This window comes from Ixodes scapularis, unplaced genomic scaffold, assembly GCF_016920785.2.
Source record: "Ixodes scapularis isolate PalLabHiFi unplaced genomic scaffold, ASM1692078v2 PGA_scaffold4__175_contigs__length_147842914, whole genome shotgun sequence".
Taxonomy (NCBI): Eukaryota; Metazoa; Arthropoda; class Arachnida; order Ixodida; family Ixodidae; genus Ixodes; species Ixodes scapularis.
In genome coordinates, this window is record NW_024609879.1 from 57,642,556 (window position 1) to 57,670,260 (window position 27,705).

The 27,705-nt window shown below is 45.4% G+C and overlaps 1 protein-coding gene across 1 annotated transcript in view; it reads left to right on the forward strand.

Moving 5' to 3' along the window:
- The window catches only part of LOC115325243 (neprilysin-11-like), a 131,278-nt gene that overhangs the window by 64,550 nt on the left and 39,023 nt on the right, over positions 1-27,705 (forward strand). The window contains exons 2-7 of the mRNA XM_040500950.2: positions 4,634-4,795; positions 6,180-6,269; positions 9,199-9,395; positions 12,044-12,244; positions 13,373-13,459; positions 18,696-18,826. Of these exons, the coding sequence (XP_040356884.2) occupies positions 4,634-4,795; positions 6,180-6,269; positions 9,199-9,395; positions 12,044-12,244; positions 13,373-13,459; positions 18,696-18,826 (868 nt within the window). The remainder of the gene's footprint in view (positions 1-4,633; positions 4,796-6,179; positions 6,270-9,198; positions 9,396-12,043; positions 12,245-13,372; positions 13,460-18,695; positions 18,827-27,705) is intronic.

Genomic DNA, 27,705 nt, shown 5'->3' on the forward strand with positions numbered 1-27,705 from the left:
AGATTGACACTGCAATCAACAAAAAACGAGCTACTGCTTGAAAATGACAAGTGTAAATACTGGAAAAGCTACCAAGTAAAAGCGGCTCTCGCAGTTGACGGGTTCGTAAACTATACACAGTTGCAGATGACATTTTTAAAGCAAGATTCGTGGTCGAAAACCACATATTTAAGGACACATGACATGGTTGCTGGTAGTAAGAAGAGTAAATAACTCCTACAACACCGAGAAGCTCAGTTTATTGTATGATGATGTCGAGTCCGAAGTTTGAAGCTCTGGGGCACTCGGGGTTTGCTCGTGCCCCAATGAAGCTGTGCTACAAGCACTTTGTCAAAAAGCTGCGTCCTCATTCTTTGATTTTTCAATACCATCGAAATAAAGTAACTGAAGACACAATCGAAGGGAATAAGTTGAAAAAGACTACTCAACTTTTTTAAAAGTGAAATCGAATCCCGCAAGCGTTATCACCATTGTTACGTTTTCGTCCGTCGCGCAGGCGGTCTGCGCTCCGCGCTGGGAACCATCACTCTGGTCACTGACCAGTGCATTACAAAAGTTTATTTCCACGAGCCCCAATGATATCGCCCGCAAATGGCGGCGCCGAAACAAAAGGGTGCTATCGCCTAATAACAACAAGTAACATTCGGACATCTAACTATGACAGATTCCAAAGGAATGATGACGCTGCATCAATTCTTCTTCTCTTAGTATTGCAAACTTTGGATAGTGTTACGGGTCCGCGTAGACCGCCGTAATGGCGGCGGTTCTTGAACGAGGGCGTCTAAAAACCTCTGGTTGCCTTGCCGGCTCCTAGTCCACTTGTGGTCCTCCGGGTTCTGGGTTGGAAGGCCCATCGAGTCAACCTGGCGGCCTTCCTGGGAATCCACCGGGCCGTGTCTGGAGCGAACCTGGTCCCCATGTAGACGAACCGTTCTTCCCCTAGTCTGTATGACGAAGATTCTTGAGCCCAGATTGGATGTGAACGTACCTTGTGAAAACCTGTCGGCTTTAACAATGATCTGGACCCATACTTCTGCTCCGAGGTCACCGGATTTTCCTTCTTCCTGCACATTGTCTGCAACACGGGGCATGAATGTACACGTATATCCAAGCTTGACCCAATTCGTTGCCCTAGAAGTAGGTCTCACGGGGATGTATTGCCTGGAAGGGCGTCCTGCGGTAGTTGATGAGGAATTATGCCAGCTTCGTTTCTATATCTCCCTTTTTCATATTTGCGAGGCTGTTCTTAATCGTCCCAACGGCGCGTTCCGCCAGCACGTTAGATTGGGGGTGGTATGGTGACTGCGGAGACGGCATAGATTGTTACTGTTCATGAAGTTTTCGAAGTGGTGGCTTATAAACCAGCACCCGTTGTCTGTAACTACCGTTTCTGAAAGTTCAAATTTGCTAGATATCTCTCGAAGTTGGTTTACTGTGGGTTCTGCAGTAGTGATTCGCATAATAGAACCTTCCACCCACTTCGAGTGAGATTCAATAACAATTAACAGCATTTTGCCATGAATGGGCCCCGAAAAATAAATATGCAGTACCGACCATCTTTCTTTCGTTTCTGGCCATTTCACTGGTGACCACTTGGGGGGCATTGCGGCGGCTTTTATGCACTCTTGACCGCTTCTGCTCAGTAGTTCCACCTCACCGTCAAGTCCGAGCCACCAGAACGATGACTGATCATTCCTCTTCATGGCAGCGATCCCCTGGTGTAATACATGTAGCAGCATTAGCATCTCCTTGTGGCCCTTGGTTGGGATCACGAGGCGCCGGCCCCAGTAGAGTAACACCTGGCACACAGACAACTTGAGCTTCGTGTAAAAGTACGGTAGCAAGAACGACCAACTTTCTGGCAGCACATGGGGTCAGCCGTTTTGAACATACTTCATGGTTTGTAACAACGGGACATCTGTTCTTGTCAGGTCGTTCAAACGCTGTGCGTAAATAAAGGTGTCGTCTACCTGGGTCATCGGTAACACGTATTCTGGAAGCTCTCCCCTTTGTCGCCTATGCTGGGGCATTGGCAGGCGACTCCATGCATCGCCGTTCGCATCCTGTTTTTCTGGCCGAAATCTAATACTGTAAAGAAAATCGCTCAGCAGGAAGAACCACTGTTGAACCCTCTCGGAAGCCAGCAGCGGAATTGGCCGGTGTTCTCGTAGCAGGCCTACCAATGGCTGATGATCCGTGACAAAGATAAATCTGCGGTTTAGTAGATTGCCCGGAATTCGGTGACGCCAAATACTAAAGCCAGGACCTCCTTTTCCAGCTGCGAATAATATTTCTTCCCGCTGGTGTGAGCGTTCGGGATCGAAACGTTATCGGCTCATCGATACCTTGAGCTTTGTGCGACAGCACGGCTCCCACTCTGGTGGTTGGGGCCTCAGATTGTAATCTGAAAGGCATGTTAGGGTCGAAAAATGTAGGGACCGACAACGACAGCAGGACCGCTTTTGCCCGTTTCGCGGTTTCCTCTTCCCGCGACCCCCAACGCCACTTTTGATATTTACCGAGCAGCTCGTATAGCGGTGCTAACAAGGTAGACATTTTGGGAAGAAATCGGGGGTAATATGTCAGCAGCCCCAGGAAAGAGCGCAGCTCGGTTACATTCGTGGGTTTTGGTGCCTCTCTGATGGCTTCCAATGTCTTCTCCATCGGGTGTAGGCCTTCTTCATGAATCCTATGGCCCAAGTAAGTGATTTCTGGTTTCCTGAACTGACATTTCGATCGCCGAGGCTTGACAGCCATGTCTCGGAAACGCTCCAGCACACGCCTTAAATTTTCGGTTCCTTGTTGTTCTGCCACCAGAACATCGTCTAAGTGCACCTGTACACCCTCTAGTCCTGCCAATATGCTTTATATCTTCCTTTGAAAAATCACCGGCGCCGAGGCAATTCCAAACGGCAGACGATTCAAGCAAAAACGCCCTCGGTGTGTGTTGATAACAGTCAGTTTCCTAGATCTTTCGCCTACTTCCACCTGGGTGGAGGCGTCTTGGAGATCTGATGTGCTGAATACTGACCCGCCTTGCAGTGAAGCAAACATACCCGATATATTTGTTAAAGGATATTGTTCGGTATTGCATGCTACGTTCGCCGTCGGGGTTGCCCAGTCAAAATCGGGACTGCCCACTCAGAATTACTGGCAGGTGAAGGCGCTCTCGACTTTATTACCCGATATATCTCTTCGGACCCCTTTTTGCGAAGAGCGTAACGAACTAGCCTTTCCTTTATAAATTTGGGCACCGCCGATTCTTCCTCGTGCAGGTGTACTGGTGCTCCCTTGATGGTCCCCAGTCAAGGTGCAAATAGGTCTCGGTACTCGATGAGAAGGTTTCCTACGCCGTCCGGTGGTCCTGGAACGACACTTGACACTGTTGGGTCGAGCAGGTTTAACTTTGCAATCACGTCTCGACTGCAAAGGCTTAGTCCCTTGAAATCGACAACCACCAGTGAGGCCGGTCCGATGAGACGTCTTGAATGGCCGCTCTCATGTGTAGCTCCCTGAGAACGGGTAGCTTCCCCAAGTAGCACCGGAGTCGCAGTTTGTTTTCGGACAGCGCCGGCCAACACTCCTTGTGCTGATGGGAAACCTCACGCGAAATAACACAAACGGGGGAGCCAGCGTCCACTTGCATAGTAAGGGACACAATCCCAGCAGATCTGTCTTTCGTTGAGCGCTTGAGTCTTGAATTTTTACGGGAGTGTTCCACGTACACAGAAGACAAGTCTAATTCTTCTTCGCTTTCCGCTTTGGCTACGGCTGCTACAGCTGTCTTTCGTCGACCGGGCGACGAAAGACAGCTGTAGAGAAAGACAGCTGCAAAGAAAGACAGCTGCAAAGAAGTGCCCGGGCGACCGGGCACTTCTTTGCAAACTGCTCTTGTTGGCCGCATCTGAAGCACTTCACAAACATTTGGCGGCACATCTCTCGTGAATCGGATCTGTTCCCGCTTCGCTCCCATTTGTTTTTCATCGACCGTTCAAACCTTATTTTATGATCAACCGATTTTCCCGCCATCCTGTTTAACTAAGCCTAGGTCTTCACCTCGTTCCCTTTCATTATTCTTTACCTCTCTGATGGCTAATTCGGCCGCGGTCGCCAAATCTTCAGCCTTTTGCCATGAGAGATCTCGCCTTGACAATAGCTGCCGCTAAATCATCTGAATTTGCACTCCACAAACAATACGGTGCCTTAGAATTCGGTCAATGCTGCCGCCGAAATTGCAGTTATCAACTATTTTCCGCAGTTCCACAATGAAGCTTGTACGGACTCGACTTTTATGCCGCTGATGGTTGAAGAATTTTGTAGCTCTGCGCGATTTCATTCGGCCGTTAAGCGTAGTGTTTACTAGGAATGTCTACAACTTCTTTGTACGCTTGTTCTTTTATCTTCCGTGGGGCATACAATCCTTTTAAAACATCAATCATCCCGAAGCCCAACGCAGCCGTCAACAACGCCAGTTTCCTTTTGTGTTCCGTAATCTCATTGCTCTCAATATAGGCTTCCACTGTCCTGGGATAGATCAACGCACACACAAAGCGAACGTATGAATTAAAGATTAGTCCTATTTTTCTGATCATTTTATATTTTAGTATCTGTTTAATAATACATTTCTGTGCAGGTAAATTGATACTGGACAGTATGAACACTACCGAAGATCCATGCACTGATTTCTATGCCTACGTGTGTGGAAACTGGAAAAACTCCCACCAGATTGCTGACGACAAGGATATCCTAGGACATCATCAAATCATTACTGAAAAAGCGGAGGAGGACATAAAACGTATGTTTTCCTTATAATATTCACTTCACCATCTTTAGATCACTGGGGAATTATCTGTTAAAAAGTCATAGCTATGAGGATGCTTTGTGATGACACCATTTATTGGATTTCATTTCTTTGCCACAAAATACCGATACACTACATGAAAACAAAGGTAGTGGCGGAAGTCGTGTCTTTTTATGTTCATGCGAACAATTATTATTTCAACTAGCGACATAATAATTGTACAACATACAACGTAAGAACCTACAACGGAAGACCAATTGCTGTTTTCAGGGTATCGCAGTGCTTACCCAATCGAGATATCTACCTCGGGCGCAATTCAGTTGTCTGCTTCCGCTCATCTTTAATTTTTCACTCACACTACAAACCGACATTGTGTGAATATTTATGAGTTGTGTGTGGTACAATGCAGCACCTTATGTGGTATACATGGATATGTGTTGAGGACATATACACAAACGCAAATGTACGAAATGAGTAAAAACGCCTTTCATGGAATTCTTATTTTATACCTCAGTCTAAGGTGTTCAATATTTATCTTGCATTTACGATTCAATTCTAATTAGCCCGGCTTCCAGTTTTCTTCTTCAGACTGCTAGGCGGCGTTTCGCTACCGACGCGTACCTAAATTTTAGGAAAACCTTGTCTGCCAGTAGCAGGCTTCCCGAAGAACCCGTTTTTATTCATCTTTCCAGCATTTGCTACCTTTTTCTTTTGCTAAAGCTGGTTAGCACTTCAAATTGAATAAAAGGATAATTACCAAAAAGGGTGAGGAAACCATAGAGTTACAGTGAGGGCTTACGTAGAGCCGTGAAATAAGCTGCGCTTCAGATAGCTTCCGAGTAACAACACTGTATGCATTTTCGTTGATTATTGCTGCCAGTCATCTTAAGCTATATCTTATATAATAGAATACTGTCTTTCGCACTCAAGTGGTGGTCTCCGACGGAGCAATCGATATCGCCGGAGCTTTCTGATGCCGTATCTAAAGCTTGGAAGTTTCATTTTAGAATCGAAACTGTCGCCAATTGCACCCTCTCTGCACTGTGAACCGAATTGGCGGGAGTGACAAGTAGATCGGCAAATCGGGGGTGATAATCTAAGCGTATCCTAATTGAAATAAAGTTACGTATATAACGAGCTAACGTAGAGAGAAAATGATATTGTAGGTGCGTATTTCGATTTGGTGGAATCACCATCCGGTGCACACGTTTACAAATATATGCCATGAACCGCCATTCATTCCCTGTGAAGCAATACAAAACATTATGAGGCTACCGATTTATTAAGATTGTCGATTACCACATTTCACTCAAAGTTCATGATTTCCTAAAACTAAAAAAGATGATATTGAACTAAGCATGTGTCTTTTCTTATTTAGATATTTTATTGAACGCCACGACTAAGGAAGATGAGCCGCAGAATGCAACTGATAAGGCTATTCGCGCCTATAGAGTCTGTGTCTGCGAAAGTACGTATGGTTTTTGTTTTTTTATCAAAAGGCAGTGAATTGACGATAACATTTTTGTACACTTAAATAATAAAATTTCTTGCATATTTCACAGTGCTATATTTACGCAAAAGGCTCAAGCTTGTTTTGGCCGTGTCTAACAAAAAAGAAACGTAACCTGCGTACAGGATTTTCGTACGTAGACCAAAAATTAGATGAATTTGGCAGCGGTTGTTTAGTCTGTGAAATGGAGCGGGGAATTCACGTTTTGTCGTTACAGCCTTGCAACGAATTTGCTGGGGGGGGGGGGGGGGATAAAAAACGTGTTCTACCTTAAAATGCATATAAACAGCTTTATATAGGCATATAGAAAAATAGGCAGAATATGATTATACTTTATATTTTAATAAGAGATGTGAGTAACGTAACTTATTATTTGAAAACGAATTTGAATTGATTAGAAGCCAAAACATTCAATGTCAAATCAAATGTGGATATCAAAAATCTTAATAGAGATATCCACAAAACACGAAAACGGCATATATCAGTAGAAGAAAGAAACTACAAGTTTATTATTCTGAAGAGCTCTTGCAACTAGGAGACGTTAGCGCAACTAAAAACAGTGTTATGACAACACTCAAACGACTAGCGTAAGAAATAGCTACTGATTTGTCCACGCATCCACGTGCGGAAACGCAGCGTGCTGGATGAATTGACGGCTGTTACTCAACAGTTTGAATTTTGTCACGTCTTCCGTCACTTAGTCCTGGTACCTCGCTTTACACCGTGGGGCGATGGGCTAACGGAAGCGTTGAAGATAGAGTGAGGAAGCAGGCGGAGCTGGTTTATGTTACACATTTTTGAAAAACTGGAGACGACGGGCGAAAAAAGAGAACACACAAGACGTCTCAAGCGCAGCTATTCACTGTGTGTTAAGCGCGAAACACATGTACGACGAAATCGTCCGATCCGACGTCCGACCGCGCAATACGACGGTCGGAGGCGAGGGTTTTCAACGCTCTCCGATGCTACGAAAACCCTCTCCCCCCAAGGTCCTTCCGGCAGTCCGCACGTCGGATCGGACGGTTTCGTCGTACATGTGTTTTACGCTTTACCCCCTTTTTTGCATGTCGTCTCCGGATTTTCAAAAATGTATAGCGGAAGAGGGCGGGCTCAATATCGCATATTATTTGTACTTTGATCATAATTTACCATATTAGGGACGTTGCAACCGAGAAAGCTGTCTATAGTGCACACTAATACTTACGTTGTGTGTATGTTTAGACAGCGGGAAGCTAATCAGCCCCAATGGACATCTGGTGTCTCCGCTGAAGAGCAGATATTTGGCCGGTGCAGTCCGACAGCTAGCGTGTTGTCTTTAGCGTGCATGCCACAGATACATCACTGCACGCCGGTATCATCCTCGGTCAGATCAAAAAGTGCAGGGAAGGGGACTAAGCCCAGGTATAGCATCCTCTACACTCACAAAGCCGGGCAGTTCGACGACGGAGCCACAGAGTGCCCGGTCACAGATCTGGAGCGCGAGGATTTGGTAGCAGAGAGGATTTCTTGAAGAACCTGGTATTCAGCGCACAGCTTTTGCAGTGGCGAGGACACGAAACATGGTTCTCAAACCCGACCAGAAAAAAAACCGTAATGCGAGGAACGCGAGGAGCACGAGTGGACATTTCATCGCTCGGAAGAAGTGTGTTTCGGCCTCTCGCCGCAGCGGGGCGCCCACCACCTGGCTTTCCTCTCATCCGTTGTCTGCCGCTCTACCTTTTCACTTTCGGCGGCCGCGTCACGTGTCGATCTGCCAGGCTTTGTCAGTACAGACGAGGCTATGGCCCAGGTCAACGTGTGTCCTTCCTACGTCGCGCTTGCACTCTTCGCCACCGATCCCTCGTAGTGCACAGAGCTGGCTGCAGCAGGTGCTGTAAGGACCTTGGATTTTGAAATATCAATATGCGTGGTTTCTGGGTTTTCGTCGAGCGTACCCGACAAGCCGGGAGCATGACTGCTTCCTTCGAGGAGCACATGAAATGAACTATGATATTACGGCGCGTGTCATAGGCGCCGCAGCTTCCGGCTTGAGCGGCGTCGGCGTCGGCGTACTCGCGGGTCGCATTGGGACGTTTCGCAAAATTACGTCGCACGTGATGCCACGTATGACGTCACGAGGGTAACACTTTTCCGCTAAATTTGGCGGGAAAATGTTTTGCTGAATTTTGAGGGAAATTTTCGCACTTAATTAACGGTGAAACGTTTTCGCCAAATTTGGCGGGAAATTTCCCGCTAATTTTAGCAGGGAAATTTTTCCGCCAAATTTAGCGGGATATTTTTCGAGCGGGGCACATTTTCCCGCTGAATTAAGCGGAGAATAGTTTCTGCTACCTTTAGCAGAAAAATGTTGCCGCTAAATTTAGCGGGGAATTTTTTCCGCTAAATTTAGTGCGGAACTTTTTCTGGTACTTCTAGAGGGAAACGTTTCCCGCTATTTTACAAAGTGATTCCTTAGTCTACACTGCCGTATATGCGTGCTTTGTTTAGATCCAACACGGGCCTGTAAGGACTAGTTCGTCATGTGAACTGCGTTCCTGAATAAGACCTATGTTTTGGCCTCCAGTCCTTATATTCGATGCATCGAAATATTTACGATCTCAAATGCTAGGATTGTGACAGTCGAGTCAAAATATTCGTGCAATCATTATTCGATTCGAATTCAAAACTGAAATGTGGTCACACCACTATTTTTATTTAAAATGGGGAGATATAAATCCGGTAACTAAAATTCGGATGAGCGCATCGACAACAAGGAACACAGGAGGGCGTAAAAATAAAATTTATTTTATTCGGCTTAATTGTATCGCAAACATTCTATAAAAATTAAGTTTTGTTCAAAATATATGCGTAATGGACACCATTTTTGTATATTTTATTTATTAAACAGCTGTGGACGAGAGAAAAGAACTTGAGGACCTGATGCAATTACTTAAGGAGAAAGGTCTTACCAAGTGGCCAATACTGAAAGAGGAAGCTGTGCCTTATACTAACTACAATGAGCTACTCAATAAAACAGGTTTTTCGGCTCTCATTCCTTTTGAAATAAAACGGGACGCTAAAAGAACTGATTACTATGCGATATACGTGAGTATTGAGCACCTTTTTTCCAAACCCTCCCGATGCTTCGCAACGCTTTTTACACGCGAACAATGCCGCTCAACCTCAATGCCGCATTGCAGGGTCTCAAGTTATAAAAAGCAAAACAGAATAAAGTGTTCTCAACTAACGAGTCACGTGATAGAGAATACTGAACCTCCGGAACGTGGGGGAAGGGGGTTGCCAGATCACTCTGGCGGCGCACTTGATATCCGAGAGAAGCTTTTGCTATCCCCCAACATCAAGTAAACAGCGGCAAATCGCTGCCTCATTTTAACTACGTCCCGCTGGTCGCACTATTCGCATTCGGGCTCTACCGAGTCTCGACACTTTAGAGATTTCGCGTGACCAATCCGGTGAAAATGCGGCTATTGGTTTTAAAAAAAACCAACCGACACATGCGATAGTATTGAAGAGGGTCTTCACGAAAATAGGGTTACTGTGTATTCTGCGCTTGCGGAGCAGAGCACTGCCACAATCTCTTAATTTTTACCTCACGTATTGCGGAGGAAGCGACCGTCGCTCATGCAGGAGACACTACGACCGTCACAGGAGATAGCGGTTCACCCCGCATGCGCCGTCGTGAGTCTCCCCCTGTCCCTCAAAAGTGCACGCGCGCGAGCTGCGTCGTCGCTTCCCGTGTCGTCAGCTCGTACACCGCACCCATGAAACAGCACTTGCGTTGTAAAACAAACGCCATTATACATGTCTACGTGGAACACACAATGTTCAAAGATTCAAAAGGCCTCTTGTTTGTCAGACTTCAGAGTAAAAAACTACTTTTTGCGAGCCAGGAGCGAAAAAAACGTAGGCATCGGCCTTTACCTTCAAAGTTCTATAAGGCATGCAACAGAGTATATAAAAAGCGATCTCTTAAATGTGTTTAGAAGAGAACGTATGGAGACTAGTATAGTGCATGTCACGTGACATATATATATATATATATATATATACAGGGTGTTTTTTTCAACTTACACATCTGTTTGAAAACAACCGTGAAAGCTGCACTAATGCCGCTTGTGCAGGTGGGTTATACGGCCAGGCGGGCACTATGTGGGTGGCTTATCTATGCGATAAGTCGGCTAATTAATTAAAATCCGTTAATCAACTTTTTAATTAGTGAAAATGCACATATAGTTCCAATTAGAAACTTGCTGAGTATCATCCAAAGCCACTAAATCAACCATTTTTAGATGGATATAACGACGGGGCAGCATTTTACGGCGTTGTGTAAAAACGCCTCATTCCGACACTTGTTTTGATTTCGGTTTCTTATCGGAGCGCATCACCGTGCCCGCGGTCCTGCTCCCCAATGGCTGAGATACGCAACACACGTGCGCCCTACTTTCCTCAATGCTACGAGGGAGACGAGGGGGTGGCTTCGCGCCGCGACCACTGGGGAGCAGGACCACGGTCGCAAAGATGCGCTCCGATAAGAAACCGAAATCTAGAAACGCGTCCAAATAAAGCGTTTTACAGAACACCGTAAAATGCTGCCCCGGCGTTATATCCTTCTAAAAATAGTTGATTTAGTGGTTTTCGATGATGCTCAGGTTTCTAACTGGAACTATGTGTGCATTTTCACTAATTAAAAAGTTGATTAACGAATTTTATATAATTAGTCGACTTATCGCAAAGATAAGCCACCCACATAATGTCCGCCTGGCCGTAATGTGTAGGAGTAAAAAAAAAAACACCGCGTACATATATATATATATATGTATATATATATATATATATATATGTATATATATATAAATATATATATATATATATATATATATATATATATATATATATATATATATATATATATATATATATATATATATATATATATATATATATATATATATATATACACGCCAACGTTCTCGTGGCGCAATTAGAAAGTCAGTTCCTTCCAGATCGTCCTATCGATCGACACTTGTACAATCGCATTTTCTTGGCTACATTTTATTCTAGAGAGGCTGACTACAATAATGTTATCCAATCAATCATTCAGTTTTGGTGTTTACGAGTTGGAAGCCGTCCGTCACTTGAAAGCTGGCGAATATTGGTGTATACAGCACAGCTGCGTATGGTCATAGCTTGGCTACGGTCACCGATCTGCCGCCGTTGAGTATGAGATTAAAGCTTAGCTAACTTAACTCTGGCGGTCTGGCACACACATTAAAGCTCGGGCTTATTATGCTGAGCTAGAAGAGGAGGTGTCTTGGACGAGAACGGTCCCGCGATTCAATTCACAGAAAAAACAATCTAGGGAGGAGGGGGGGGGGGGGGCGGGGTCAGCAACGCCACCCTGCACTTGTAGGGTAAGAAAAAAAAGGTACTGTAGACGCTTCCTTCGCCAAACGTCTAAGCGAGCGAAAGTGTGCGAGCAAGGATGGAAGAGTGAGAGTAGTTTGAAATTGAGGGCGCAACGCCGTGTTTACTCAGTTTGCATTGTTTAAACTCGTTTGCGAACAAGTTGATATTTGGAGAGTTGCAAGTCTATTATTACTTAAGTCCAGTGCTTTTATACGCATAAGAATATGCAGCAAATAAACCTAATACGCGTTTACACCACGTCAGTACACGCGTTCAGTGCTCCGAGTATTTACATTTGTTAATTATATTATTCGTTATTTCTCAAGCTCAACCGAGTTGAGTTTAGATGGCTTAAACAAACCCAGCTGATTTACCAAACTGAAGACGCCAACAAAAAAGTAGTACAGGCCTACAAAGAGCTTATTAAGAAGTCTGTTAAGCTCTTCAGAAACGACACAGATTGCAAGGAGAATGAGACAGAGGAAGTTTCTGAAGAAATTTTGCAGTTCGAGGCCACACTCGCAAAGGTAATATTTTTACTGTTCCTCTATTGGATTGAAAATATATTATTTTTTGAATTTTTGTCTAGTGTCACCTCAGGTGATATTTTTTTCTGTGTTTTGCAACGGGCCCTCCGTTTTTTTTATTTCCCGGGAGCAAGAGTAATCATAATATTTAGACCAATTCTACGCTTTTTATATTTGCACCAGAGTACGAGGTATCGCATAAAGCGCGCACGTTTATTCATTTGGCGAATACTGAGACACAACACAGTTTCACAAGCATCAAATTTCAGGCCGGTTCTACCGAATGCAAATTTATGAGGCTGTCGATACTTTCTACAGCACTTCAAATCCTTGCCTAGGTTAAGTGCTTGTATATCTCTCATGGAGCTTTGGGGGTAACGCAAAATTTATCATAGACATAATTCAGTTAAAATGGAAACGCTTATTTTAGCTTGCAAGTTATCAAAATCACAATCAGTGGTTTCAAGACTCATGAAACATTTATGAATGATTGCATTTTACAATCAGTCATTTATAAATGTTTCATCAGTCTTCGAATTACTGACTGGTTTAAAGGCATTAAAAACTTTGATTTGCATAACATATAGAAAAGTAAAACAGAAAATGCACGAGGTGAATTGGAAGCTGTGGTATGTGGACCTAGGAGAAGAGTTAAGTTATATTAAAACCAGTGGACATGATATCAAATGTGCAGTTGCCAGGAGAAACACATTTTCTAATAGTTTCTTTTTACTCCGCAAAATATTGTTCAAATTATGTTCATTTGTTAAAGAAGTGTCGTAAGTCTGCACATTTATGTGTAACTTATATAGTAGCACGGACTTCTATTTTATTTTTTGGGGGGGGATTCCGGTCATTGTACATACTGTGTTTTGTAAAATTATTCCCTTTCACTGCACTCTGAATATGCAAACTATATGTTTGGGCGTCTAAATAAGAATGAGGGAAACGTTTGGGCACCCATCATAACACGGGAGTTCTCCAGGCGTGTTTTTACGATAAATTAAATAACTAGACAGAAATAGAAAAAAAAAATCTAACTAGTAAAGAAATACTGTTTGGTAGATGTAAAGCGCAAAAAAAAAATGCAGACTCTCATTCGAGTTACCGTTTTCCATTCTTTTTAAGCTCAGCGTATCAAGCGACATAGTCGGTAACTTGTCATCACTCGTCAACGAAGCGGACATCTCCATTTTGTCCGAAAAGTCTCCAGGGGTAAGCGGAACCCGAACTTTAACAGTCACTTTCATGACAACGGGTTTCCGACGTACTTAATAGGGGAGCATATTGAAATCCTTTTTCTATATGTATGTTTGTTGGGATAAGCCGGAACCGGTGCAGTACTGGTAGATCTCGATTAGCGCGCTGCATCTGGACGTGACAGAACAACGTGCACTTGGTTACATTGAAGGTAATTTTTATTATGTACTACTGCAAAATAGCCCAAAATATCCCTTCCAACTTTTGTCTAAGCATTGGGGAAGTTAACCCGAAAGAGTGTTCTTGAAATGAGGGAGAGATAAATCATAAAAATAAAAACAAAGATTAGTCTAGGCTGACACTCCGTGTTGGCTCATGTTTGCGTGCGAGGGGAAGAGCTGACTAAAGGCTAAAATAAAATACATACGGAAGAGATATAACACAATACATAATACAAAACACCACGCGCGCACACACACACAACTATATATGGATAAGTTGTTATATTAATGGGGGAGAAAAACTTAGCTACTTAGCCGAAGAAACGCAAGGAAGTTTGTTATAAAGGCACTGGCTATGCGAAATATATAATTTTATTGCACCAAGCCACTGGAAATGATCACTAAACGTCATCGCCAAATTTAAAATAGAAATGGGGTAATTGCTAACAAAATATGAAAAATTATGGGCCATTGTACTCTGTGAAGGTGAATGACCAGCGACGTTGCTTAGCTCACGACACAGATCCGCCACGAAGAGCCAGAGGAAACTAGACACGCGCGACGGGACCGCCACCCCGGGAGAACGGAAGGAAAAGAAACTAGGCATGCAAGCGCTTGGAACGACGGCAGACTTAGGGCGGTGCGAGCGTAGACATGGCCGACGTGGGTCGCAGAGCGGCAAATCTTTTAGAAACCTTTATTATCTACCTGAGGGCTACTCATATTGAAAAAGGTGCCTATTAATAACTAATCTACTTAATAGACCTAATGTGAAATTACCCAAGCATCAAAGAGGATCCAGGGAATGCTGTTCCACGTGCCGCACGATCCGGCGTCTGCAGCAGTAACAGTTCTAAAGCAAAAGCCTAAAACAAATGGCACCTTGCACGCGCGTTTGTCGAAGCTTTGTTTTGGTCATTTACTTCGAATTTTTATCCGGCGAAATCGTGCGCGTGCGACATGTGTGGCGGTGAGAGCGTAGAGTTTTTCCTCACGCATACGAAAACTCCAAGGAACCCTAGCCATAAACAGCTTGGCTGTAGAACTGGATTTTTTCTTTGTTCCTGCGCATATGACCCTTCCTGCTATTTCTTGCTTCTTTAAAACGGAAAATTTGAAACACGATCACTTGCGCGCTTCAAATTCTCACGTCGTCTACGTCTCCCGTTCCGTCGGAAATAATAATTAGCATTTCAATCAAACGTCATTTCATGGCACCAAACATAACTCGACCGAGCACTCGGCAATACATTCATCGAAGAGTGAAGGTCAGTTGCCACGAAAAAAATCATCAGCAGAGACACCGCCGATTTCTATGTCACTCGTAAAAAGCGCGCAGATGATGGAAAACTTATATGTCTGCCATTTGCGGGCTTTGTTTATGAAATTTCTTAAAACCAAATAGCGGCTTGATTTATTCATGATGACTTACAAAAACTGTTTAATAAATGTCAATAATGAATATCAAAGATATGTAACTTGCGAGTCGTGTGAATTCCTTCTCCATCTACATCATTTTAAGGCAGAAAAAAAAAGCACGCGTTCGCGCGCAATAGTTTTTCCTTCTTTTTGCGGGTTGCTTCAATCTTTTGTAACATCATCGTGTTAGGCTTGAAGGCATAAAAATAGTTAAACATCGAGTGTTCAGTACCTTTTTAAAAATGGCGAGCATGTGGGTAGTAATCCCACTCCCACAAAAATAGAGCCAGTTATGGCCTACCTGCTATAAAATGCAGACGTCTCACAGTTGAAACCTATTCATGCATACACGGTGTCACCTTGCTCATGTTAGATTGTAAAGGCTACCGTAGCTTCCGCAGAGCTGAAGCCCTGGACTACTACCAAAACAAGTGGCGCCATCTTCCGTGGTCCTTGGCTTACCTGATCTGTAATGTTTTCTCCACGCTATACGAAAGTTCTACCTACGGACATGTTGAAGCACCTGAGGCGAGCTCTCGACGTTGGGAAACAACCAGTCAGGTCGCTCGAAGAATCTAACATATAGATGCGGATTCACAGCACTGCTTTGGAGAGAGTCGCTGGATGCGTCTACAATTTCATATCTGTCGTAAATCTCAAGTACCCGTCGAAAAGATGGACTATGGACCATATATGCTTGGGACATAGCTGTAATAATATTGTAGAACGACATGTCACGTGAAAAGTGTTACATCGACTTTTTTGCGCTAAATTTAGAGGAAAAGTTTTTCAGCTGAATTTTGTGCGACGTCAAGTGAATGAATGTCACGTGACACATGACACACGTGTGACGTCACGAGGGTAAATCTTTCACACAAATGTTTGCGGGGAATTTTCTGTTAAATTTAGCTGGGAAGTTTTCCCGCTAAATTGAACAGAAACATTTTCCCGCTAGATTTAGCGTAAAAATTTCCCGGGTAGAGTGGCGTCACGTGTGACGTCACGAGGGTAAAAGTTCCCCGCTAAATTTAGCGGAAAAAATTCTCGCCTCATTTATCGGAAAACTTTTACCCTCGCGACGTCGCACGTGTCGTCACGTGTGACGTCATTATAGGAAACGTCCCATAACGCAACGCGCGTTTGAGCAGACGGCGACGGCGACGGCGACGCCGCTCAACCCGGAAACGGGCGCCTAAGAGCCGTGATCTAAAAGGATTTCACAGATTTCTCGCTTACCGCCTCTCATGAGGGCGCAAATATAGTTTATCCTTGGTGACTCCATGGTTAACGCAGATACATAAGCGTATCACATCTTCCACACAGCTTGTCACGTTTTGATGGGTCCTTGACTTTGTTCGAAGGAACTCATTGACTCCCTGCCGCCTGTGTTGGTTGCCGAGTTTGTGAAGGTCCGCTGCAGTTCCTTCACGCAGGTTTCCCGAAGCGTAAGGACAGCCTCGCAGTTATGAAACCAGTGCCTCGCCGTACCTTCCAGTAAACACTAGACGACCTAGAGGTGCTATGCTTCGTAACGAGCCACACGTTCATAAGGGTGAAGACCGTCCTCAACATCGTCGTTGACATCGCCAGGGACTAGAGTTGGCTTGCGAGGCCCAACAGGCAAGGTCAGGACAGGTCACCCTCCAAAAGGAATTTCGGGCCGCGGAACATAGAATTTCATTGACCTCTTTATTTTCTGCTCGGTCTTGTCTGGCAGAAAATTAAATTCAAGAGGTTGCTTCTCGACAAGGTGGCGGAATCGGATTTAAATGACGAGTTTTCCCATGGTGTGGTTCATGCGCTACGTGCGCCCCACAAATCTACTGCTGATGTCATCCGTGACAAATGAAGAAGTTGCAGAAGACGTAAGGAAACTGAAGAATTAATGCGGCGATCAAGCTTCTACGTGTCAATATAGAATACAATCACTCTCGCCAATTTCAGCACAACATGGGAACCGAGCACTAACGTGTAACAGCCCTACTGAAAAAAAAAAGAAATTCAAACGGGTGGCAAACTGGTCTATCTGTTTGGATCAAACGTGACCATGGGATACGGGTACCCGTTTGAAACGGCACCCGTTTGATACGGGTGCTCGTTCGACACAGGTGCCGGTTCAACGAGCCACGTGACCACAGATTTGAACGACCACTCGGATAGGCAAGTTATTTGCTAGCCCTAAATCAGTAACACTCGGAAGGTTGGTTATCAAACTTATTTAAGACATCCCGAAACTCATAAGCGTAATTATAACAAGGAGGAAACGCGTACAAGGAGTGTGCTCGCCCAGGTGCTTGCAAATGGGCAGGAAAACAGACACAAACAATTTTTTTAAATTCTCATAAAAGTTTATTACAGCCTATTCCGTAGACAAGTACAAACATACAAGCGATCTGTGAAATGTAAAGAGGCACTCTAAGCTTTCATACTACTGAGAAGATTGCAAAGCAAACAAGAACAGAAGTTCTTGTTTGCCCTGCAGCGCCGCGGCTTTCCGCCTCTTTGCGGAAAGCCGCGGCGCTCCCGCGGCTTTCCGCAAAGAGGCTGCCACGGCTGAAATAGGCGTGCCCATGCCGCCTATCGGTACGTTCAGTATCAAACGGGCTCCGGAGAGCCGTTTGATTAAACCGGAACAGTTTGCCGGTTACCGAGCACCCGTCTGTGCAACATGGTCGCCGGTTTGAGCAAACGTGCGACAACTTTGCTCAAACAAGTGGCCCATTTGATCAGACGAGTGACCTGTTTGCCAAAGGAGTGACCTGTTTGTCCAAATAGGTGACCGTTATGGCTCATACTGGGTACCCCTTTGAGCCATACGGGCGACCCCTTTCCCAAACTGCTGACCGGGATAGTTAAACTGTTACCGGTATGAACCCGTTTACTTTTACATAGGCACCAAATATATTTTTTTTTTCAGTAGGGTGACTTTATTCCGTTGGCTGCGGCAGCTTTCATACCCGCTCTGTGTTCTCGAATGCACCAAAGAAAAACACACAATATCTGTCAAGAGTACACGAGAACGTTCCAGTAAAGCAACGGATTGTAATTTAAAAAAAAGAAAGAAAAACACTGGGTCAACAGGTTCCAAACCTGGTTCTTCCGGGTGGGACCCGCGTGCGCTGCCAACTAGGCTACGCGCATAGCTATGTATCGTGGAAAATATTCGTTTTCATTCCGAATTATTATCTTATCCGAAACTCAATTATATACGTTTGTTGCATTTGTTTTTTGTTCCGTTTGAAGGCAATTTTATAGAATTGTGGAGTTTTCTGGAATTTTGAATGCAAAAAATGTGACCCACTGTGATCATTAGTTTGTCCTGGAACATGAAAGTAATAAAATAATATTTCTATAGTTACGTGATGAACTCCGCAAGACACTTTTAGAAGACGTTACAAAATTATTTCTGAACACCGGCGTTAACAAAACAGTTTGCCTGACAAACCTTAGAAATAGCAGAAGGGGTCAAAGCTCCCACTCAAAGTACAATTAACTGCATTTCTATTGTCACTGTCATATACTCCTATGGCCTAACCTTTTTCATAAATCTTGATATCAGTTTGCAGAATGATAATCCTCCTTGTGTTTTCTTTTTCATAATGGCATTCCAGATTAAATGGCTGCAAATACTCAATAATATGTTTTCAGACGCCAATATAACCCTTGACAACTGTGAACGAGTAATTTTGTCGCATCCACCCTATATTTATGGTATCGAGAAAATTCTGAAGAACACAAGTTTGTAAGTTACTGCATTTCCATAAACATTTCCCGCGCCACGAATATCAAGGACAAAATTTAGATACTTAGAAATAAAAACAATGTGACGGGTAATAGTATACCTCATTTTGCGTTACCCTCTGAGGCATATAGGTGACAATACATTAGCCACGTCACCTTTCCTGATGGCATGACAATTACAAGAGTTCATACCCATGTTGAATTAACCTGAGACTGTGCTAGAGAAGAAACATCAAAACGTAGAAGGGACAGAAAATAGACAGGACGACGTCTGGAAAATAGACAGGACGACAGGAGACGTCGTCCTGTCTATTTTCTGTCCCTTCTACGTTTTGATGTTTCTTCTCTACCCCAGTCTCAGGTTAATTCAACGTGGTTAATATTCACCAGCTCGCCTGCACCCTTACGATTTTTTCTACAAGAGTTTGTGTTTTCCACAGAGGAGGCGTTTTTGAAAAAATCATAGCTATAGGCCTATATATGTGCTTATTTCGTTTTCATAAGTTTTATTACATGTGACAAAAACGCTTCAGCACGCTTTTCAATAAGAGATGTTTTTGTAATAAACCAATATGTTTTTCAAAACAGAAAAAAAGGTCAACCGAAATTGCGTTATTTATTATCGAAGTAAATATAATGAATCAGTTTGAAAATAAACAAATTACCAATGAAACTAGAATATTTCTTGATTTTAAAAAAGCGTTTGATTCTGTAGCGGACAAGCAAACTGTGGTGGTAGAGAAAGAAGAAGCGACACGCGGGCAAGGCGGTTCGAGACAGAACACACCAACGGGACAGGTCTGCGATGTATATTGGATGTAGATATTTCCTATTGTAAATAGTCTCCGCTGTAAATAAATTGAAGAGACCTTTGGTTACTTCAAGTGGTGACCCGGATCACGCCCGACTGACCAGCTTATGGCAACCTCTGAAGACCATCCACCGTCTGACCTTGCTGCCCTTCATTAACTACGCCTTCCGAAATTCTAGTCCTCTGATCCTCAAGTATGGTTCGCGCAAGTAGAGAGCCAGTTTATCAACAGCAAGGTTATTTCTCAAGCGCAAAAGTTCCATCACGTCGTGGCCGCATTACCGCCCGAAACCGCCATGGAAATACGAGACATCATCCTCGACCCGCCTACTGTCTCTCCCTACGACGTTCTGAAAGTAGAACTTGTGAAAAGGACTTCAGAGTCAGAACGACGTCGACTCCAGCAACTTATATCGTCGGAAGAGTTGGGAGACAGAAAACCTTCCCAACTACTTAGGCGCCTTCAACAACTTCTGGGCGCGAAGGCTCCAACCTTCGACACAGCTGTCCTACGAGAGTTGTTTCTTCAACGGCTACCCGTCAATGTACGGATGATCCTCGCTTCTGCATCTGGGCTGGTTTTACCCGAACTTGCCCTACTGGCAGATGCTGTCATGGACGTATGGACGTCTCGACTCCAACGTCCAGACAGGTCGCCGTTCTTCAAGATCAGCGGCCACACCTCTCGGAAGCGGCGCCTTGCGATACACCTTCCACGCTCAAAGACATACGAGTGGAGTTCCATCGAGAGATGCAAAACCTCTCAGTGCGGATATCAGCCATCGCAACCCGCTCTACTTCACCACACAAGTGACGCCTTTCAACTCGTCCTCGCCACGGGTCACCGGCCGCAACCCGGGCGAAACCACCGGAGACTAGGCTTTGTTGGTACCACCGAACCTTCGGAGAAGACGCCCGCAACTGCGTCTTCCCCTGCTCAGCCTCGGGAAATGCGTCAACCCACCACTAGGGGCGGCGAGTGGTGCCGGTAACCACCCTGGCCACTTGTTCTTTATAACTGATCGTGACTCTGGTTTCCGTTTCCTTGTCGACACCGGCGCAGAGGTAAGCGTCTTACCCAGCTCTGGTGTCGCTAAAAGATCCAAGCAAACGCCTTCCATACTACAAGCCGCAAATAAGACGCCCATCGCAACTTACGACGAACAGACCATGACTCTTAACATCGGGCTATGAAGAGTTCTCCGATGGATCTTTTTAGTTGCGGACGTCTCGTATCCAATTCTCGGCGCCGATTTTCTTCGCCATTACAACCTGATGGTTGATATGCAGCGCAAACGACTAATAGATGCTACAACAAATCTGGTAGTGCAGGGAATCGCGTGCACCACTCCCATCATTGAATGTGTGGGATGCTTGACCCCTCAGTCTCCCTAGCAAAAGCTACTTCAAGAATTTCCAAGCTTAACCCACCCAAGCAATTTCCAACGTCCTGTTAAACACGATATCACCCACCACATTGTGACGACTGGACCACCCACCCATGCACGTGCACAACGACTGGCACCAGATCGTCTGAAGGTCTGGCGGGAGCTCGAGCATGTGCTCGAACTCCCGCCAGGAGTTCGAGCACATGCTCGAGATGGGAATCATTCTCCCGTCCTCAAGTCCCTGGGCGTCACCACTCCATATGGTGCCGAAAAAAGAGCCTAGAGACTGGAGACCCTGCGGCGACTACCGGGCACTCAACAACGCTACAGTCCCCGACCGCTACCCGTTACCGTACATAGCGGACTTTACAAGCTCCCTGCATGGCGCAACAATATTCTCAAAGATAGACTTGGTGAAAGCCTATCACCAAATACCTGTCGAGCCGTCCGACATCCCAAAGACTGCAATTATTACGCCGTTTGGTTTGTATGAATATCTGCGCATGCCGTTCGGCCTCCGGAACGCAGCGCAGACATTCCAACCATTTGTCAACCATGTAACCCAAGGACTTGCTTTCTGTTACGCCTACGTACCTGCTCGTTTCTAGCTCCAGTGAAGAGCAACACCGCGAACATCTTAGACTTCTCTTTGAACGCCTAGAGGAATACGGCTTGATCGTCAACAACGCTAAATGCGAGTTTGGCGTAACGGAATTAACTTTCCTCGCTCACCAAGTCGATCAACGCGGACTTCGTTCGCTCCCTGAAAAAGTAAAAGTTGTTCGAAACTTTTCACGCCCCTCCACAGTTCGTTAACTTCGGGAGTTTTTGGGATTGATCAACTTCTATCGCCGCTTCATTCCGAATTGCGCCTCAACCTTGCTGCCTCTTACGGACTTTCTGAAAGGCGCCAAGCGTGACTCCACACCACTTACGTGGTCTGAAACAGCCTTCCATGCATTTTCTTGCATTGAACATCATCTGGCCAACGCGGCTCTTCTCACCCATCCACAAAACAATGCACCCATCAACATAATGGTAGACGCATCAAACGCCGCAATAGGCGCAGTTCTGCAACAAAATTTTCATAATGCATGGAAACCAATCTCTTTCTTTTCAAGGAAACTCACACCAACAGAGTGTCGGTATAGCACGTTTGGCCGCGAGCTCCTCGCAATCCACCAAGCTATCAAACACTTCCGGCATTTCTTGGACGGTCGAGATGTCTACGTGCTTACCGACCACAAGCCACTCACCTTTGCGCTCAAGTCTGCCAGTGACAAATTCACCCCCCGCGAGATACGCCAGATGGCGTATTTCTCCGAGTTCACGACGGACATTCCCCATGTAAAAGGTACCCACAATGCTCCTGCTGACGCGCTGTCACGCATCACGACATCTCCTTGCTCCTCGATCATACCAACAGCTATCGATTTTCAAGCTATGGCGATCGCTCAGAAAGACGACAGGGAAATTCGAGAGCTCCAAGCCTCACATCCACGCCTAAAATTTATATCTATTTCCCTTCCACTGTGTGACACGCCTATTATTTGCGACTGCTCAACACCTGTACCGCGGCCCTTCGTACTCAAGGCGTTTCGGCGTCAAGCTTTCGAGTCCCTCCATTCACTGGCACACCCGGGAATTCGAGCGAGACAACGCCTCCTAACGCAGCGGTTTGTGTGGCCAGGGATCAATAAGGACGTCCGACACTGGGCACGAACTTGCCTTAGCTGTCAAAGGGCCGAAATCCATCGGCGCACATCGGCGCCCGCCGTGACCTTTCCATTGCCGACTGCTCGTTTCGATTTCGTTCGTTTGGACATCGTAGGCCCACTTCCACCATCTGACGGTCACAAATGCATATTAACATGTATTGACAGATTTACCCGCTGGCCGGAAGCGATACCCATGCCAGACATCACTGCTCGAACGATAGCGAAGACTTTTGTGGCTGGTTGGATAGCCCGCTTTGGGGTACCGTCATCGGTGACTACCGATAGAGGCAGACAGTTTGAATCCGCATTGTTTCGTGAACTTTCGGAACTTCTCGGGACCACACGAATTCGAACGACTGCATACCACCCCATAAGCAACGGCATCGTCGAACGCTTTCACCGAACCCTTAAAGCTTCACTGAAAGCTCAGGAGAATCGCGTCCACTGGAGCACACTACTTCCCATGGTACTTCTTGGGCTCCGTGCGACACATAAAACGGACATCAACTGCACCCCGGCTGAACTTGTCTATAGAGGACAGCTTCGCCTTCCAGGAGAATTTTTCAACTGCACCCACAAATATCCGGAAGGTGATCCTACCGACTATGTGACCAAACTTCGAGCCGCCATGCGTGCTCTTCAGCCGGTAGCCCCGCGGGTGAAACGACCTAAACAATCGTACGTTCCTGACGACCTCACCACTTCCACCCACGTATTTGTTCTTCACAACGCAGTTCGAAAGCAATTCGAGTCTCCGTATGATGGTCCTTTCCGCGTCATTGACCGTCACGACAAGTATTTCCGCCTTGACATCAATGGACGCAACGAAACCGTGTCAGTAGATAGGCTGAAACCTGCATTCATAGACACGAGCCAGTGTATGCACCTGACTACACCGAACTGTTCTCCACACTCAAACAAACGACACTACTACCCTCATGTGAACACTGGCCGCCCCGCACATTACATTCCATGCGAACACTCTATGCTCCCGAGTCCTTTGCACCCGACATACCACGAAACCCCTCGAAAACGGCGACCGTCTGTTACATGGCACCCGACACTACTCACAGGGAGGTCCTAATCTGCACCTTCTTTCTAGGGGGGGAGCTACTGTAGCGGACAAGCAAACTGTGGTGGTAGAGAAAGAAGAAGCGACACGCGGGCAAGGCGGCTCGGGACAGAACACGCCGACAGGACAGGTCTGCGATGTATATTGGATGTAGATATTTCCTATTGTAAATAGTCTCCGCTGTAAATAATGTGAAGAGACCATTGGTTACTTCAATTCTATCAAGCCGGATACCTTGATTAATAAACTGTCTTTTCGCGGAACTCAAGGTGTTGCTTTAGATTAGGTACATAGTTGCTTGACTTGTCAGTTGCAACACGCGTGTCTTAATGCATTTTGGTCCAAGTCAGAATGCCTTTTATATGGGGTTTCATAGGGGTCTATTTTAGATGCTCTGTGCATTAATATTCATCATAATAATGATACGGTATGTATGAGAAACACTACTAAAATGGTTTTGCATGCCGACGACACAAGCTGATTTTTTGTGGTACATTTTTGCGTGATCTTGAAAATATGCTAACACGTGGCTCAACGAGCTATCGAACCAATCAACTGCAGCTAAATTTTACGAAAACAATATATGCAATGCTTAAGCCACAGAGTATACCTGATGATTATAAAATGATTTAAAAATTCCGAGATTCTGAGTGAGCGTATCAACGTCTATAAATACTTAGGAATTATGTTTGAAGGAAATCTATGCGGGACACCTTATATGAATAAAATTCACGCGAGCAGCTCTGGATCTATTAGCATATTATACAAAAAAAAGATTTTTCTATTCTGGTTAAAACGTCAATCGTACCATATATTTGTGTACTCTCATCTCTATTACTGTATATTAGTTTGGGGATCAAAAACTAAAATTACATTGATTGGTTGTTTCTTCTGGAAAAATGCCCTACGTTGCATTGAAAACCTCCAGTTTACTGAACACCCAGCACTCTTCTTTTTTAAACTGTTTTGTGACTATCAGTAATCAATTTCTACTTAACTTCCAACGCGTACTAATATTCAAAAAATAAGGGCCAGTCACGTTTCTGGACGCACATCCTAATAAATAACAATACAGTCTTCGACATGGCCCTTTAAAATATTTCGGTCTAGGACGAATTATGGACATCATCAATTAGCATTCTTTATATGGGTGTCCTCGAAAAAATTCCAACCATTATGGAAATAATTTCAGATTGTGCTTCGAGACACCCAGCTTCAAAAATATAATACAACGGTACCTTCTGTCATGTCACGTTGAGAAAATAATTAGATAAAATGTTTTTACTGCGTGTGAGTTGTATTGCGTGGTTTGTTTTGCCTTTACAAAATGTTAGGACAAGCACTGACGATTGTATGAACTCTGTAAAAAAATATGGTGCTCCGATTGCTGGTGATGTGCAATTATTTCTTCTTGTACTTTTTTAATGTGTTGTATTTGTTTTTGCATGCTGAGCAGTGTAAGCTGGTGCATCAGACCAAATCAATCTGCTTTTTTTTACCATAGAGCTTGTGTCTAAACGGCACAACTTCAATTCAGTAACTTTCGGAGCCGCAGGAGGGGCTCCGAAAGTTACTGACTGCCTCCAGCCCTCCGGAATCTCTCTAAATTGCCGAGGCCGTCCGCGAAGAAGTTCACTGGGCGCTCCAAACAGAGGTACCCATTACCACATCAGAGGAGCCGACGCTGAGTTACGCCGCCATGGCCCGTAGACTGCCGCCTGCTACCCGTCAATACCAAGCGTCACCCTGATAGGACAACCTGACGCCGCTGTACCCTTGCTGAGAAAACCCGACGTATGACGGCGGACGAATAGCGGTCGCTGTGCTACCAGTGTGGGGAAGCCGAATATATTTAGCGCTGTTAGCGCTTACCGGCAAATAAGACTGCGCACCTTCCACCCAAACGACCCCTACATACTCTGCGTTGAGTGAAAGAGGGAGATCGAAGGGTGCCTTCGATGCACTTAGTCTTTCCGTACTGCACCTTGCCGAGCGTCCCGGTCGCCATCACCACGACATCCAGCTTCGCCGAAGCACGAAACCTATCGTGAGAGCCGGTTACGCTTGCTTTGCTGGAAAAACTAAGAACGGCCACCCCTGGAGGTGAATTTGCCGTAGACTAACGACATAAAGATCCTGCAAGGACGCCGGAGACCTCCCACTCGACCGACGTCATGCATCGGAGCGACGCTTCTATAATGGTGCCGAAGAGCCTCAACGGGAAGTCGGCCATGAGACATTGGCACTCTTCGACACCGGAGCATACCTCTCCGTCTTGAGTGGGAGGCTTTCACGCTACCTTCGGAAAGTGACGACGCCGTGGGATGGCCGGCAAATATGAGCCTCCGGAGCTTACTTAATAACTCCGTGAGGAGTTACTTAATAACTCCGTCAGGAGTGTTGACACTGGGAAAACCTGTCGAACTACAGGGAGAACCCAACGCCACGTCCTCGAAACCTCGTGAACGTACCGCTATGGTCAAGTATTTTCGTACCCGTCGGGACAGATAAAGCTGCATGCGGCGAAGTTCTGCTCGAGGGAACTGTCCAGTCGTTTCTAGACAGAGGAAGCAGTGTAGTAATAGTAAAAACAAATGTTCAATGTGGACGTGCTATGGTCCTGGTTAGAAATTTTCGACAAGAGCCGCAACAGCCCCCGGAAGGTAACGCGAAATCCGGAACTCAGCTGCGACCACTGCACCTTCGGAAAAGCCGATTTCATCGCAGCACGAAAGAACGCCGCCTTCGGAACTTCACATTGACCCGAAGCTTCCGGCCACTGAAAGAAAATGGCTGCTTGACTTTTTGGGCGGGCTTGGCAATTATTTCGCAACGTCAGGGGCGACAAACAATGGTAGCGAAGCGCCGCATCGATACTGAGGATGATGCGCTACTTATGCTCCAAGAAGACTTTTTGTACCACAGAGAGGCGCATCGTTACTGACGATGATGCGCTGAAAAAAAAACATGGCGTACCGACTCTTCTTGAAGAGACTCGGTACGGCGATTTAAGATCAAGTCCAGAAGGTGATCCAAGATCAAGCCCAGAAAATGCTTGACAACGGCACCATTTCACCTTCAAGATGTAAGTTCGCGTCCACAGTCATCCTTGCAAAGAAGGACTAGACCCTTAGATGCTGTGTGGACTATCGTGTGTCAGAAAAAAAAAAATCCTATCCGCTATCCCGCATCGACGATACTTTGAACCGGCTGCTCCACTTCCGATATTTTTCGTCGCTGAACCTGAAAAGTGGTTACTTGAAGATTAAGGTCAACAATTGTGACCACAAAAAAAAAATGAAAAAAAAACTGCCTTTGTCACGCCCGACAGACTGTACGAGTTCAAAGTGAGCCAGCCACCTTCCAGCGTATCGAGAACCCCTTGCTGGCAGGTCTGAAATGGAAGGCCTGCCTCGTCTATCTCGACGATGTCGAAGTACTTACACGGGTTTTCGACAAACACCTGAAACGATTGCGAGCCGTGCTTCAAGCTATCAAGACCGCCGGCCTTTACTCAAGCCCACAAAGTGCCGGTTCCCCTGCGATGAACTAAAGTTGCTTGGCCATGTCGTAAGCAACGATATGCGTCCAGACCCCGATCAGACGCGCGCCGTAGCTCGGATTTACGCCGACATCAGACAAGAAGGCGGGGAGCAGATTTCTTGGACACTGTGTGACTACTGCAGGCGGTTTGTTCGAGACTTCGCCAAGCTGTCAGTACCGTTGACGCACCTCTCAAAGGACTCCGTAAAGTTAGAGTGCGAAGAGAAACACCAGCGGTCATTTGATGAGCGCAAACGAAAACTCCAGACGCTTCCGATTCTTGGCCATTACGACCAGTTCGCTGAAACAGAGATTCACACGGGTGCCATTAACACCAGACTTTGCGTA